Below are 16,373 nucleotides of genomic sequence, written 5' to 3' on the forward strand. Positions count from 1 at the left end.
AACAAGAGAAAAGACATCCCAATCTTACCCAAGAGACTAGGTCAGCCCTCAAGGTATCAAAATTATACTCCATTGACTGCATACTCACGTGTTTATGTAGATCATGGAGAAAAGCTATCTAACATGGTCAAGACCTAATAGAAAAATATTATGAGTACCATGGGAACCACAGGCATGATAAAAAGGAATGTGCACACCTCAAGAATGAGATTGAGGCATTGATCCATCAAGGCTATCTTTCAAAATTTGGTGGAAAGAAGGAAGATATTCATAAGGAGAAGCATAGCCTCAACAACTACACAAGGAGGATCTGGCGAGGGGAGAAATTGCAGCAATTTTTGGAGGCACAAAGTATAGCTCCCAAGAGAGATGCATGATAGTATTCAAAGTCGATCCCCCAAGATTCAAGGAGGAACAAAGTTCACAAAAGAAGGCTCAAAAGGAGGAAGTCATCACCTATATGAAATATGACATGGAAGGTGTCCAAACACCCTATGAGGTTGCCCCAATGGTATTATTGGTAATTGAAAATTACAAAATGAGAAGGATTCTGGCCAATGGCAGCTTGGCGAATATCCTATTTGTCCTGCTTTGGAGGGTATTGAGATTTGACAGGACTATTGAAGTCCCATAGGACCCTTTAGTGCAGTTTGGAGGAGATACAGTGAAACCATTGGCACAATTCCACTTCCTGTGAATGTAGGGACCAACCTTATTACAATGATGGCAAGACTTTCTAGCAGCCATCAATATATAATGTGATCATGACGCGTCCTAGTCTAAATGCTTTAAAGTCTTTTACATTTACCTATCACTTCTTGATGAAGTCCAGACCCCACATAGGATAGGAGAAGTCAAAGGCAACCAGGTAGCGGCTCAAAGCTATTATTTGGCTTTGGTTATTGAAGATCTAAATATCATAGATGGAAGTTTAATGAAATGGAAGTTTAATGAAGTGCCCCTCAAGGAAGATAAGCCAGGAAGTGTGTAGACATTGAACTTTACTTTCAAAACCACTTAGGAGCTTAGTCCTAGGACTACCAAAAGAATACGCAAACATCTTTTCCTGGACTTCCACATATATGCCAGATCAATCATTGTCTACAAATTGCAGGTAGATCCAAGACACTCGCCTATGAAGAAAAAGTAGAGAAGCCTTGCCCCTAAACGATTTAAGCTATCAATGAGGAGGTAGCTCGGTTAATGAAGGCAAAGTTCAAGGAGCTGCACTATCTTGAGTGGCTGAGCTATGCAATGATGGTAAAAACAACAAAAGGAAAATGGCGGGCATGCATCGATTTCACAAATCTTAATAAAGCCTGTCCTAAGGACAATTTTCCTTTACCCTGAATAGACCAACTCTAGATTCTAGATTCTGCCTCTAATCAGGGTTGTTGAGTTTTATGGATTAAGTGTACTCTAGGTATAAACAAATTCACATGCATTAAAAAACTCCATCATTTATTACAGAAAGAGGGCTTTTACAAGATGATGTAGTCTTAAAAATATGGGGGCAACGCATCAAGACATGCCAACAGGATATTCAAGGACCAACAAGACAACAGAGGCATATGTGACGCAAATTGAAGATTAACTAAGAGAAGCATTTGAACTACTCCAAAAATACCGAATGAGATTGAACTCATCTATCTACATCGGGTTCAGATGACGCATTTTTCTTGCCAACAATTTGGTGACTATTTACAAATCAAACAAGTATAAACAACCAAACCATTGGTTCCCTAACTTGTCTATTTATTTTATAAAGTGGAGTCGCTACTTATTTTAGTTTTGAAAAGGCAAAATAAAGGAAAATCATTTTTGAAAGGAGATAGGTTCGGAAGTACTTTTTTGAATAGGGAAGATAATTCTTTAAATTCCTTTTTATGTTGGAATTCAAAAAACTAGCACCCAATTAACGCATGGTTTCCTTACCTTGAGTGTGTGTGTGTGTGTGTGTGTGTGTGTGTGTGTGTGTGTGTGTGTGTGTGTGTGTGTGTGTCCCTTTATTGAAAGCAATTTTATGAAAAATGGTCAAAACATGAAAATAATTTGAAAAATCAAGTTGCAGGATCTCTACAATTTTATTCTCTTTTGCTTATGCTTTTCAAAAATCTTCTAGCCCTTGACCCTTTTGAAAAAGCTTTCGTAGGGTCTATATAGAGGAATTAACCCCATGAAGACCCTACTACTTATTACCTCTCCAAAACGTACATACATTCACACTTTGTTGTTTTTGGTTGGTATGGCTGGATCTACAAAGTAGACTGCCTACATATCCTCTAAAGAGAAATCAAGCCATCTATAGCTCCCAAAAAACATTTTAAATTTCAATTTTAAAAATATTTTTTTGAGTTGTTTTATGAAAATTTTTGAATTTGAATGATGTGGTTTTCTTTGGGAGGAAAACCATAAAATACAACTTAAAAACACTGATTTTACCTTTTAGAAAAGAGGCTTTTTAATCCATCCAACAGCCATATTATGAATGGTTCATTAAAAGTTAAATTTTAAAAAAATAGAAGCTTTGATTTCTTTGGAAGGAAAACTATAAAACCTAACTTGAAAAAGTGTGGATTTTGGTGGGAGAGCCACAAACCCACCTTGAATCTTGTTCAAAAAAAGATTTGGAAAGCATTCAAAAGCCACATCTTAGACATATGACTCCAAGAATGTTGGAAAAATTTGTGAAAACTTCACATGACTTCATCTATTGATGAAAATTTGGTTTTTTATGGAGTAACCATAAAAACCTCTAGTAAAACAGCATTCTGATTCAACCAAATGCACTCTACTAAATGTAGAGACTAAAAAACACTTAAAATCTCAAAGAAAATCAAGAAAAGGTCAAGATTTGACGGTCGACCACTTACAAGGGTGGTTGACAACATAGTAGCCCAACAGCTACCTTTTCAAATAAAACAAGGAGTGGTCAACCGCCTAAGTGGACCAATCAACAGCTTGAAAGCAAATTTTAGTAAAAACATGCATTTTTTATTTTATTTTTGAACATGCTTTTTTCATAAAACTAAAGTAGAAACGTATGCTAACACCTTTAACATGCATTAGTGGCACAAACTAATGGAGAAATCATAAAGCAATGACCATCAACATTCCTAAGTCTTCTTTTTTATCTGCCTTCTGTTAATCCTAGTTTAGTTTTGTCTATCTATTTCTCTTTTATATTATCTTATAAAATGCCTTAAGCCACTCAGCCTTAGCCCATCTCACTCAATAGCTCAATGGTAGAGCAGTCGTCTATTAACTAATTGGTCATAGGTTCGAAACCTACTTAGGAAGATGTGTTTAGTGGCTTAAAAAAAAGTTGGATTAATGTTTGTTTATAGTCGCAATTATTCATTCAGGCTCCCAAGAAAAAAAGAAACATCAACATGCCTCAACATACAAAAACTCATAAAACATGTGAAAAATGAATAAAGTGAAGGCTAAAGCACTGACCTTATTGAAGAAAACCTCTATAGATCAAGTAGAGGACCCTCTCACTTTAATTCACTCCCAAATACCCACTCTCAATAGTCAATTTTCGACCAAACACATTTAATCCAAATGAAGAGAAAAGTCAAGTGTTGCAGTAGGTGGTCGACCAGTCCCTTAGGGCGGTCGACAGACCTTCCCTCTAAAACCAGTTGTTGGCCAGAACCTGCAAGCGATCGACAAGCCCCTCAAGGTGGTTGACCGGCTTGCAACATCTCAACCTTCAACATATGCAGGTAATGATTGGTAGTTATTAGCAGTTATTGGTAGTTATTTTCAAATTCGTACTCGAAAATGGATTTCCCTCCCTCTAAAAGTTTATAAAAAGGCATTCTCTATGAGACTTTAGGGAGGAACAAAATGGGGGCAAAGTGATGATTTTCAAGAGGAATTCGTGGATTCCAAAAGGGACTTCATTTGAAAAAGAGAAAGAAGAGAAATCATACATTCACTACTCTCAAAGGAGTGCGTTTCAAAGTTTGGGGTCTTCCACTTCGTTTATAGAGGGTTCTTCTTCAAAAAGGTCAGCGCTAAATCCCTTCCTTCATTTCCATGCATTACATTGATTTTGGCAAGTTGAAACATGTTTATCTTTTCTTGAATGTTATGAATCATACTTCATGATTTCTTCCCCTTCCTATGTCAAAATTGAATGTTAGGGATCATAGTACATGTTTCTTTCATGTTTGCTTAAGAAAAAGCAGGATAAGAGGTCAAAATTGCATGTGCGCATTGAAGTCTTTCTTTAGGTGGTCTACTAGCTCTAGGCAGTCGACCGACCTCTTCTTCTCTTGAAAATTTAGTCATTGGCTATAAGTAGTCGACTGGTCTCTTCTTCTTTTGAAGATGTAACTGTTGACTACAGGCGTTCGACTAGCCCCTGCATGTGATCAACCGCTAATTCCCAAGAGTGCATTTTGCATTCACCCTTTGATTTCTTTGGGGATTTCTAGTATGTTATTGTCTCTATATATGGTAAAGCACTTGTGACAGATGTTAAGGGATCTTCTTTTTAAAGTTTTCATGGCTTCTCTATTAAAAAACAACTTTTTCATCAACAACCAATGGATTTGCGTTAGTTTTTTGAGAAAACTCAAGCAAAGTTTTTACGCAAAAAACTTTTTAATGTTTTTGCAAAGTTTTTCATGTCATTTGGGGTCATACATCCATGAAGTGGTGTTTGGGCATTCTCCAATTGTTTCATCTCAAAGACACCAATGATTTTTGCATAAGTTTTCATTTTACTTGGGGTTAAACACCCATGAAGCAGTGTTTGGGTGCTCTCCAATCTTTCCAAATTGAAGGTTCGAGCAGGTTTGTAGTTCTCCCAAAAATTCACACTTTTCAAATGGTTTTCATGGTTTTCTTTCAAAATAAACCAAAATTTTCTTTTATGAAATTGCCCTTTTAATGGACCATTCATGATGTGGCGGTTGAATGGATCAAAAGGCCTCTTTACTAGAAGATAAAACCGGAATTTTAAGCTAGGTTTTATGGTCTTCCTCCCAAAGAAACCAAAATCATGCAAATTCATGTTGTTTGATATCTTTAAGAAAAAAATTGGTTTTTTTTTTTTTTTCAAATTAAAAATAACTTGATTCCTCTTTTGAGGATATGTAGGCAATCTACTTTGTAGATTCAGCCATAAGAAACAAAAAACTCAAATCCTCTTACATTTCTCACCTATTTGATATGCATGTGTATGTTATGCGTATTCATTGTATTGTTTGTTTCGTTTTTTATTTGGCTTCAAAGTAGTAAGATTTTTATAAATCCAATGAAATCCTTTTTAAGGGTTGGTTTCTTTCAAAGAATCATTTCAAATGGGATCTACAGACACACATAAGGTAAGCATGGTAACCATTCAAAGGAATGAGTGTTTTAGGATGCTCACCCATTGAATTCTCAAGACTTAAGATTTTAAATGTTGCCTTTCCTATGCACAATTGTACTCCCGAACTCAATCTCTTCAAAAAGCTACACTCACAAAACAACAAATGAAAGATGGACTTTTCCCTTTCTTTCCTTCAACCAAATTCCCTATTTAACCCAACAAAACACTTAGAAAATCCTCTTTTTGCCCCCACTTGGACATGCCACTATCTCTCTCCCAAGAGGTCCTTTTACAGACCTCCAATGGAATGAAGGAAAAAGCCTCTTTAAATTTGAATTCTGAAATTTCAACTTCTAGTTAACTACCAAAAACTATCAACCACCAACTGCTAATGTCGTAACTTGACATGTGGCAACCTTAAGACACATGGCATGCCCAAATTTCCCATCCAATCACAAGAGGACAACACAAAAATTCAAAATTTGCTAAGGCCAATCGACCGCCTTCTGGTGGCGCCAAGCAAAAGAAAGGAGGGAAAGAGACCGGTCAACCGCCTTACAGTGGCTGGTCAACTGCTTAATGAAAAATTCATTTTCTCTTTTTTTCCTAGATTTTGATATCTTCATTAGAGTTAGGATTGTTTGGCCAAAAATGACTATTGACACCAATCGAAATGCACTTGAGGTATCAACTAGAAATTTTATAGGATTCATGGGTGCACACAATGATAGAAGCTAACCCTAATAAAAATAGGCTTTGATGGAGATGAGATCTCCTCAACATACTAGGAGACTTAGGTTCTCGCAAGAAGGATAGTCAATTTAAACAAGATCATACCCTCTGCAACTACAAAGTGTCTACCCTTTTTTAAGATCCTACAGAGGCGAATCAAAGAAGTACTTAGGCTTGCCTCCATTGTTAACTAAGGTTGAACCATGATAGCATCTCTTCCTCTACCTAGCATCCACTAAGATAGTTGAAAGTTTAGTGTTGGTTCGGAAGCCTCCACTGAAATGGTGGTAACTTTAGTTTTCTAATTATGGTCAATAAAGTTGGGTAAGTTCAATAACTAGTATCCATCACAGCCAACTATTAAGCCTTTGGTGCCTACAAACTTTGAGGCTAAACAAACTTTAAATATGGCTTAGGGGTAAAAGACCCATGGCGGACGTTTTCACATTGTATTAGGATGGATCATCAAATGCCTCAGGTGGAGGGGTAGGGTTTAACCTAGAAAGTTGCACATGGGACAAAAGTCATATACGCTTGTTAAGGTTTAATAATGATGCTTACTATGAGGCCCTTTTAGAGGAGCTCAAACTTGCTAGTATCGTAGGGCTAGGAAAGTGAAGGCCTTTAAGGATTCACAGCAAGTGATAAAACAATTACAAAGAGAGTTTAAAGCTTAAGAAGCAAATATGGTAAATTATCTAGCAAAGGTGCAAGAACTCATGCATGTCCTTTGTGATTTAATGTACTAATCACATACCCCTGGTTTTGATTTCGAAATGGGAAAGGCTAGTAAACTTGGAAAGGTTGAGAGAAGAAGCACTAGTGGAGCAAGTTAACCAAAGATGGGGGCAGCTTGTCCTAAATGAGTCCTATTCGAGAATATTTACAAGAAAGGAAGGTTCCTTCTAACAAAAATGAGGCATGCAAACTTAGGAGAGCAGCGACATGATTGGGGAGCACATGTATCAGAGGTCTCTAACCCTCACATAGAAGTAGTGTTTTTGGAAGCAAAGGAAGTAGACTACATGCCAAGGGAAATTCATGAAGAAATTTATGGAAACCACCTGAGTAGGGATTTCGCATACAAAGCCCTACCCAAGGTGTACTACTGGCCTACCATAAGAGGATGCATAAGGGTTGGTCAAAAGATGCCATTAGTGCAAGAGGTGTGTCAACAATCCCAGTTTAACAACCATGGAGCTTAATTCACCAATGGACCCATATCCTTTTGCCTAATGGGGGAGGATTAATATATTAGGGCCAAAAGCTACAAGACAAAAACAAAACCTGGTAGTGGCTATTGACTACTTTACAAAGTGGAAGATGGAGAAACCCTATCTCGAATAATCGAGAGGTAGAAGACGACTTTCTTCCGGACCTCATTTGTTTGCAGTTATGTAGTCCCATAGGTGGTGGTGGTTATTGATCACAAGAAGCAATTTGACAATGATCAATTCAAGAAATATTTCTCAGAGCTTATGATCAACTTTAGGTATTCCAAGTAAACCCAGAGCAACATGAGCAGGAAACATGAACCGGGTCATACTTCATGGACTCAAAACTTGACAGAAAGTTGCGCAAGGAAGTTGCATAGAGGAGCTACCTAAATTTCTGGGTATACCATATGACTAGCAAGGCAGTGACAAGACTCCTTTCAATTTGGCTTGTGGAACCAAAAGGTAATCCCAACTAAAGTGGGGGCACCGACTATGATAATTCAACATTATGGCAATAAGAGTAACAAGGAGACACTCAAAATGGAGAAAGATCTTTTGAAAGAACTTAAGTAACTTGTTAGGATCCACATAACCACGCATAATAAAGAGTTGCTATGTACTACAGTATGAAGGTGAAGACTCACCTTCAATCTTCGAGAGCTAGTGCTGAAGAAGGTGGAGTTGCTTCCTAACAAGCTTGAGGTAAAAAAAATTCCAACTTAATTGGGAGGGACCCAATTAAGCGATCAAAGAGATCAAGCCAAGAATTTACAAGATCAAGGGCATGGAAGGAAGGGATTTTCCTAGGACATGGAACTCTAAGGGCCTATCTGGTATCGTCACTATTTTCTACTTCTATTTTTGCACAATGAGGCAACAAATTATAAAATGCGTTTGTTTATGTTCCCTGTTTCTATTATCAATTTTCAATTGTTTGCGAAAAAATTGAAAACCAAATTTTTAGTTTTCAATTGTTTTGGCAACTTGTGGCAAGAAAATTTAAAAATTCATAAATAGTGTTTTGGATTAAATCATTCATTTTATATAAATTTTTTAATTAAAATTAAAATTAAATGATCATATGAATTTAAGCACACAACACAACTATTTGGAAAACCACAAATCCTAGCCCTTTCCTCTTGCATAAAGTTGTTTAGAATGCAATAATTCCTTTTAAAATATATGCCTTCATTTGGACCTTAATTCTTGACAAGATCAATGCAAATGATATGCTACCAAAAAAAAGAGGCCTTACAAAGTCCTTATTCTAGATATTTGCATGGTGTGCAATGAATCTAAAGAGACAATTAGTCATTTGTTCATTCAGTGTAAGGTAGTAGGATGCATGTAGAACAATTTGTTTTCATACCCTAGTGAATATTGGATGGCTTCAGCTATATATAAAGATTTTTTGAAAATGAAGTTCTAGGATTTCACGAAGGAGAGAGAGGATATTTTGGGAATACATTGTTTCTACAATCTTGTGGTTGCTTTGGCTGGAAAGGAATGCTAGAGTTTTTGAAGATCAAAAGACTTCTCCAAGATTGCTTTGGGAGAAAAAAGTTATTTTTCTTGCCCCTTTTTGGGCTCATTCTTTTGGGGTTTTCGGGGCTCATTTGCTATCATGCACTCAAAAGGTCTGGAGAGCAGCTTCGACGTAATTTGTTAGTTTTTTCTCCTTTCTTCTTTTGCGCTTTTTATTGGTGGATTTCTTATCCTCATTTCCATGTAATTATGTTTTATTTTTAATATATTTGTTTTATTATCTAAAAATATATAAAACACACCAACAACAAAAAAACACAATAATAATAATAATAAGCCTTAAGTCCCACCAAGATATGAATTTAAATAACTAAACTTAAAATATAAATAAATTACAAAAATAAAAATAAAAAATAAGAATAAAAGTCAATTACAAAAAAATACACATAAACTTCGAAAAAAATATTAAGTCAATTACAAAATATTTCTACTTTTTTTCAATTGTCATGTAAAATAGGATTGTCATTGTAAATTAAATATTGAAAATATAACAATTGGGTAAAAATATTATAATAATTTTTATTTTTATTATAGTATTTTTAGTTTGTATTATTTTGCACTTTTTATTTTATTCGTATTTTTTTTAAAATATCATTTGATTTAAAGACAAAATGAACATTATTTTAACTAGGTTTTTAATTTGTTTTAGCTTTACAAATATAAAGCAAAAAGGTTACTAATCTCTGGTTTTTAGTTTTCTTTACTGGTTTTCGTTTTGTATAATTTTTAACAGTGATAACAAACAGCCCCTAAGCTTTTAAAGAAGTATTATCAATAGTTTAGTTTTGAGTTTTTCTGCATTGAAGTTTCTTATCAAATAAATGAAACAAGCTAAAGCATGTTATTACCCTAATCCTGAAGGTGTCAATATCAGGGTACTTCAACTTAAATTAGTCCCTGCACTGTTTGTAGGCCCTAAGAAAGGTGCAGTAGACATACTTTGTTAGCGCCCCCTTATATTCCTTCAAGGCTTTGAACTCCTTGGCCCCATCTTGTCTAGCCTCAAGAATTTCCCTCGTCGATGCACATTCTCTCCCCCCCAAGACCTTAATCCTAGTGGCATCCTCAGAAGCTTGCCTCTGCAGCTCAACTATTTAGCTCCTGCAGTCCAGCATGATCGAGCGCATCATCCCAATCTAATAGCACATGGCAGCCAACTACAAAGGGAAAGGAAAGAAGAGGAGTAAGTTTGAATGGGCCTAAAAAAAAGGGGAGTAAGTAGCATGCCCAAAAGCCTCATGATTGAAAGAAGAGTTGAGGACCTTTGGCATCACCAAACTCAACTCCTCTTGAGGCCGGGGCATCCCACATCGTCCTAGTTGTGAAGAACAAACATCAACGATAGTTGGGAGGTGTACACCGCAAGGATCCCAAGATGAATAGCCTCCTTGGAGGCACTAGCAGGAGGATGAGGAGAACCCTTCTTGCTAGAAGGCTCTCCTGGATTTAGGCAATGAAAGTTGTCAAAATCCACTAAATCCAAACATGCCTAAAATAAAGAGTAAGTACTAGTTAGTACACGCACATGAATGACAATGTATGTATTTCACATTAACATAAGATACATTTGATCTCAGTGTTGCCCCCTATCGTCGAGTGCCCCACCGGGTTCATTGTGTTGTTGGCATACCAAGCACTTGCCCGTGATGGGGCTGAGTCCGTAAAAGGAGAAATTAGGTTCATAAATAAGTTTCTGGTATCAAATAACCCTTTAGTGGGTAGCTAAGTACTTCAATGCATTGAATATTTCTATTTCTAGACTCGGGGAAGGGGAAAGACGACTCTGCTGAGATGCAAAGATAAGGGAAGTTAGATGAATGATTGCCAAAAATAAAGGAGAAAAAGGTGTTCCATCACCTTGTAGAGGGAAATACCACCTCGAGGGCACAGGCCTAGAGCACATAATGCAAAGAAATATCTACTCTACCACCCATGGATAGAAAGAGCCCTATGAAGAAGAGCTTGCATCTAGCATGAGGAATAAAGTACCACCACCGATCTCATCAAGATGCCTCCTCAATTAAAACATAAAAGCATGCCCCGAAGATCTTGATAGCCACATTGCAAAGGAGAGATGCAAAGGAGACCAGGATCAGCCAAGAGTTGGGAGCCGGTTAGAGGTCAACATCCGAGCAGAAAGAGTGGAGTGGGAAGCATAAGCCTGCTTTGAAATAGGCTTCTCTCCCTTATGACAATAAAGAGCGCAATCCTCACAATCACACAATTGCAGGTTAATGGAGGGAGAGATGTGGTAGGTGCATCAAGTCTTCTCAAGTTAGAGAGCACACCTCATCAATAGCACTAGAGGGAGTAAAAGTATTGGATTCAACTGAAGGCAAGCTTGAAGGGTCCATGGGGGCATGCATTAAAGGACCGAACTAGGCAAATGGGTCAAACCATGCTATAAAGAAAAGATAGAAGTTCTTATGCAAGTGTGAATCCATGAAGTTGAATGTGTGAAGAACGAAGGAACATTTGAAGAATGTTCAAGGGATATGAGAAAAACATTCGAATATATATGAGAAAAACATTCAAATACCTGAAGAACATTCAAAGAATGTTCAAAGAAAACTCAAAGGAAATTTTTTATAAAAAATAAAATAAAATGAACTTTTGAGGATATGAAAGAAAACTATTGAGACATGAAAGAAATTTGAGATGAGGAAAGATAGCTTTGATAGGTGTTCTTCAAAATCTTGCACCCTTTTTTTTCTGAAGTAGGGTGAGGATAAGGGAAGGAATGCAGTAATCTATAGAAAAGGTGCAGCCTTAGGAGAAGGGAAATCTTCAGAGGCACAAAAGTTCAAAAACACACCTTGGGAATATATCTGCTTCATTTCCTGAGATACTCAAGAACCTAAATTTCAAGAAGTCTAGGGAAAACCCAAGATGGGGAAGGCCATCTAGGTTCGAAATTTTGAGTAAGTAACCCTAGAAAATAACCATTTAAAATTTTAAATTAAAAAAATAATAATAAAGTTGTCAGAGTCAGACAACCTAAGGTGATAAACTTGGCCAAAGGTATTGATAAGTGGGCCACCGGCATTGTTAAGATAAGAGGAGGAAACCCTCAAAAATACCCATGAAAAAGAAGGTCATCTTGATCGAAAGACCTGAGCTGGCAACCTTGGGAAAGGCCCTTGATGAGCAAATCTCCACTGTTGCTAACGCAAGAGGAGATTGTAAAATCCCCTCGAAAAGCCCTAGAGGTCACCTTGATCCAGAAATCTAAACTGCTAAAAAGGTCCAGGGATTACCTCGGTCCTAGAATTCGAGGTGCCAAAAGACAATAAAAAAAAAAATCCCAAGAGTTAGACTTCTAAAAAAACTGAGGTATCAAAAGGCGGCTTTGAAGCTCGCTGCTCACCTCAGTCCAAGAATCCAAGGTACCAAAAGAAAGCCCTAAACCTGACCTCAGTCCAAGAATTTGAGGTCCAAAAAAAGACCCTAGAGCTCACCTTAGTCCAAGAATAAGTGGTGCCAAAAGAAGCCCTAGGGTCACCTCAGCCCAAGAACTTGAGGTGCCATAGAGAAAGCCCTAGAGCTCACCTCGGTCCAAGAATCCAAGGATCCAAAAGAGGCCAGGGTCACCTCAATCATATCCAATGTAACAAAAAGGCCCACAAGTCACCTCCATTCAAGAATCCGAGGTCTCAAAACGAGGCCTTATAGTTCACCTCAGTCCAAGCATTCAAGCATCCAAAAAAGTTTGACATGTAAAAGAAATTGGAATATATATATATATACACACAAACACATATATATTTTAAAGGTCCCCTTGGCTTAAGTAGCCCAACTCTGCCTCTGATGGAAACACCGAACTAAGGATTCACCTCAGAGTAAGAAAAAATAGGCACCAAGGCTGCCTTAGCTCGGAACACTGAGTTCCACCTTCACTTGGAAGAATGAGCTTAGGATTCTCCTCAAAAAAAGAAGAGGCTGCAAGGCCACCTTGGCTCAAATAACTGAACTCACCTCAACTCAGTAAACCAAGCTCCATCTCAATTGGAAACACTGAGCTAAGTATTTGCCTCAGCTCTAGGTGCTGAGCTCCACCTCGGTGGATAAATGAACTCACCTCAGCTCAAGAAACTAGGCTCCACCTCAGTTTGAAACACCAAATTTGGTATTCACCTCGGCTCGAAGTGTTAAGCTTCACCTCACATCGAAATAATAGATTCTACCACACCTGATCAGAAGAAGAGGTACACCTGATCAGAAGAAGAGGTGTGGTTTTATTCTCTGATGAATAGCGTAGATACATCCATGAACTTGAAAGTGTGAGGCTTGTGAGTTGGGGGCAAATGGAGGAAAACATATGTCCATGACACCAAGCATCAACACCAATTAACAAGGGGACTAGGATTTCCCTGGGGAATAAAGAGGATGAATAACCTCAAAAGAATTAAGAGGGGCTATGAAAGGTTTGTAACCCTCACATAAAAGTTCTATCCCCCAAAATCAATGGGAGCATTTAACCTAGAGGGCATTAAGCTAGGGGAATCTCACTCATAAAAGAGGAGGTCTCATACAAGATAAGGTATACTCACTACTACTATTGGTCCCTAGATTCATATTTTCCCTATTCTACCTATGTAGAAAATATTTATCTTTTCTATTTAGCCTTATGGCACTGTTGCTCTCATTTTGTATTTCAATAAAATGGAATTTTTTTCCTGACATTTTGGTTGATGATAAAAAAATTGTGACACTAAAATTTTTGTTGAAGTGAAAAGCTTAATTATAAATCATTGAAATTTTAACTGTACCAATTGATTCATTGTAACAGAAATAAGCCCTTCTCAACTAGCATAGAAAGAACACTGAAGTCATGCGCAAAGTTTTTATAAATATTATGTACAGAAATTTAAACTTAATTCTCTTTAGGAATGTTTTTTCATATTTTTCAAAGATGAGGAAATTTTTGTCCCCTAAATGTTTTACCACATTTTCCAAAGAACATAACAGGTATTCCCTGTGAAATGGCATAAAATGATGACAAAGCAAGTGGACAAAGATATATTCTGCATCTATTATCAAAGGAAAGCTTACATTTTTCTCAATAAGATTATCATTACTTGTATCCTGCGCCATTGTTGCCCTTAAATGCATGTGAACAGTGGGACAAGCAACATTACTAGATCCTCTATGCTTCATTAGTTCAGCTAAATTAGAAGCATTATTGCCCCCTGAAATTGAAGAAATGTAACAGATTTAAAATTCCCAAAGAAGCAGAGATGAAAGGTTAGTTTAGGCCTCCTCTAAGTTCTCAATCTGGGTCATATCTTATCCACATATCGGTCTCAGCTCTGCTAGCTGGGTCCAGACTTCAAGTTCTAAAAGCTTTCACAAAACAAGTAGTAAGGCGCCAATTACAAAGAATTATGTAACTTTAATCATAGATACAGGAAAAACTATGGGGAACCCATGGGAATAGTGAATAAAATCATTCCACTGTGTAATAAATACATACTTGCAATAAATAAATAAACAAATTGGGATTCAAAAACAGGGAAGGCCAATGCTTTTGCATGCCAATAACTTATGCAAACAGGATCACAAAAACCGGAAACCTGGCGTTTTAGTTTCATTTTCAAATGGAAATCCCTTCAGAAAATATCCAGAAAAGCAATGATCCATCTTTCTTAGTGATTGTCTTAGTCCACTGTCTGACAACTCATTTCATATCAAATAGCATTAAAATTAAGAGTGAATCACATAAAAGGGAGTTCCAACTGCTTAATAACAACAACAACATAGTTAATATGAGTTTAATTCTCCTTTTTGTAATGTCTAAATGCATTAATTTGTTTTGCTTCATACTTGTATTGAACTAGTTCCAGCTAGCAATAGAATAGACGACTTCAATACTATTCTACTATTATGATTTTAGGGTTTTGGTGTTGGCCCCATTGTGGTCCACCCCTTCCCCAGACCCTGCATAAGCGTGAGCTTTGTGCACTAGGCTGCCCTTTTTTTTTTTTTTTTTTTGGTGTTGGCCCCATCTCAACTTTACTCACTCGTGCATTATTACACCATGAGAACAGAATTAAATTGCTTTCATTTCAATGAAAAGTCTAAATGTCCCTCAGTATTCACTCACACAGACATCCAAGCATGCACTCACACAGGTACACGCCAACACAATTCAAAGTATAATTGAAAAAGTTTTCCATATACATTTAAAGAAGACCAACCGCCAACACATTAATAAGTTACTTTTGTTTTAAGGATTTTGATCAACTTAATGCCTGCATGAACAAAAAGTTTACCTTGATGCCTGTCTGTATTAATTGACAATGGTTGACTGGTTCCAGAAACCCACTGCAAATTCTGAGATTTTGTGAGAAAAGCAAGACAATATAAGACTTGAATGCTAATAACTATATGCAGGAATGATTAAACATAAAATCCAAAAGCAGATTATGTATCTAATCACTTCTTAAAAATACAAAAATATTAAATCCAAAAATAAACTGTGACAGAATTTGAAACTAGGAAGTAGGAAACGGGAGAGAGATGGGGGCGGGAATAGGGGAGCAGAATTAAACTTGCATCCCCTAAATTTGAACTACAAAATGGACCTCCACGTGAAAGAATACAAACATATATTATATTCTTTTCTATTCTATCACTTACCCCCTGTTTGGTTTATGGAATGAAAATTGAAACAAAAAAGGAATCAAGAGAGGAATGAAATCAAGGAACAGATTTGTTCTCAGAATGTAATTACTGTGTTTGGTTAGTTAGTAACATGGAATCATTGTAGGAATCACAGTTTCCATTTCTTTCAATGATCGATTTCTTCAATGGCTGCATAATGGAATGAAAAATAAGTTATTTTTATAAATACCCTTAATACATAATTATTTACTTTTGTAAATTATTTTTATTTTCTATTATTTTTATAATATGATTATTATTAGTGCAATTGTTATTTTTTATTGTTGTTATTATAATTTTTTATTATTTTATAATAATTATTATCCTCAAAAATTATTATTATTTTTTCCTCTTTTTTATTATTATTATTATTTTTGTCGTTATTATTAATTTTATGATAAATATTATTGTTATTATAGTTATTATTAGTTGCTATTATTTTTATAATAATTATTATCCTTAAAGTAAACATAATTATTATTTTTTCCTTTTTATTATTATTACTGTTCTTGATTATTATATGTTATAATAATAAATACTATTAGAGTAATTATTATTAGTTATTACTCTTTATTTATTATTTTATAATAAATATTATTGCCTTTATTATTATTGTTGTTTTTGTTGCTATTATTATAAAATAAATATTATTGTTATTGTAATTATTATTAATTTTTATTATTTTTATAATAATTATTAGTATAATTACTATTTTCTGTTGTTTCTTTAATATTTTATATTACAAATTGAGTTTGATTCTCTGGAATAAATATGGATTCCAGCCTATTTAAACTAGAATCATGATTCCATTGCTTGTAGGAATTGTATTCCAGTCGGAAAATGATTATGCCCTTGATTCTGCAAACCAATGCAGGAATATGATTCCA

The 16,373-nt window shown here is 35.9% G+C and overlaps 1 protein-coding gene across 16 annotated transcripts in view; it reads right to left on the bottom strand.

Annotated features, from left to right (window-relative positions):
* Positions 1–16,373, bottom strand: part of LOC131150442 (casein kinase 1-like protein 3) — a 50,061-nt gene that overhangs the window by 20,654 nt on the left and 13,034 nt on the right. For 6 of the 16 annotated variants that reach the window (XR_009135537.1, XR_009135536.1, XR_009135535.1 and 3 more), the window contains exons 12-13: positions 15,096–15,156; positions 13,876–14,012 (exon numbers count right to left, since the gene is read on the bottom strand). Coding sequence is in view for 3 of the 16 variants with exons in the window: in XM_058101159.1 (XP_057957142.1) it covers positions 13,876–14,012; positions 15,096–15,156 (198 nt within the window). In the remaining 13 variants the exon portion in view is untranslated. The remainder of the gene's footprint in view (positions 1–13,875; positions 14,013–15,095; positions 15,157–16,373) is intronic. The other 10 variants (XR_009135541.1, XR_009135538.1, XR_009135540.1 and 7 more) reach the window with 3 other exon arrangements.

The sequence above is a fragment of the Malania oleifera genome, chromosome 3 (genome assembly GCF_029873635.1).
Source record: "Malania oleifera isolate guangnan ecotype guangnan chromosome 3, ASM2987363v1, whole genome shotgun sequence".
In the NCBI taxonomy this organism is placed as follows: Eukaryota; Viridiplantae; Streptophyta; class Magnoliopsida; order Santalales; family Ximeniaceae; genus Malania; species Malania oleifera.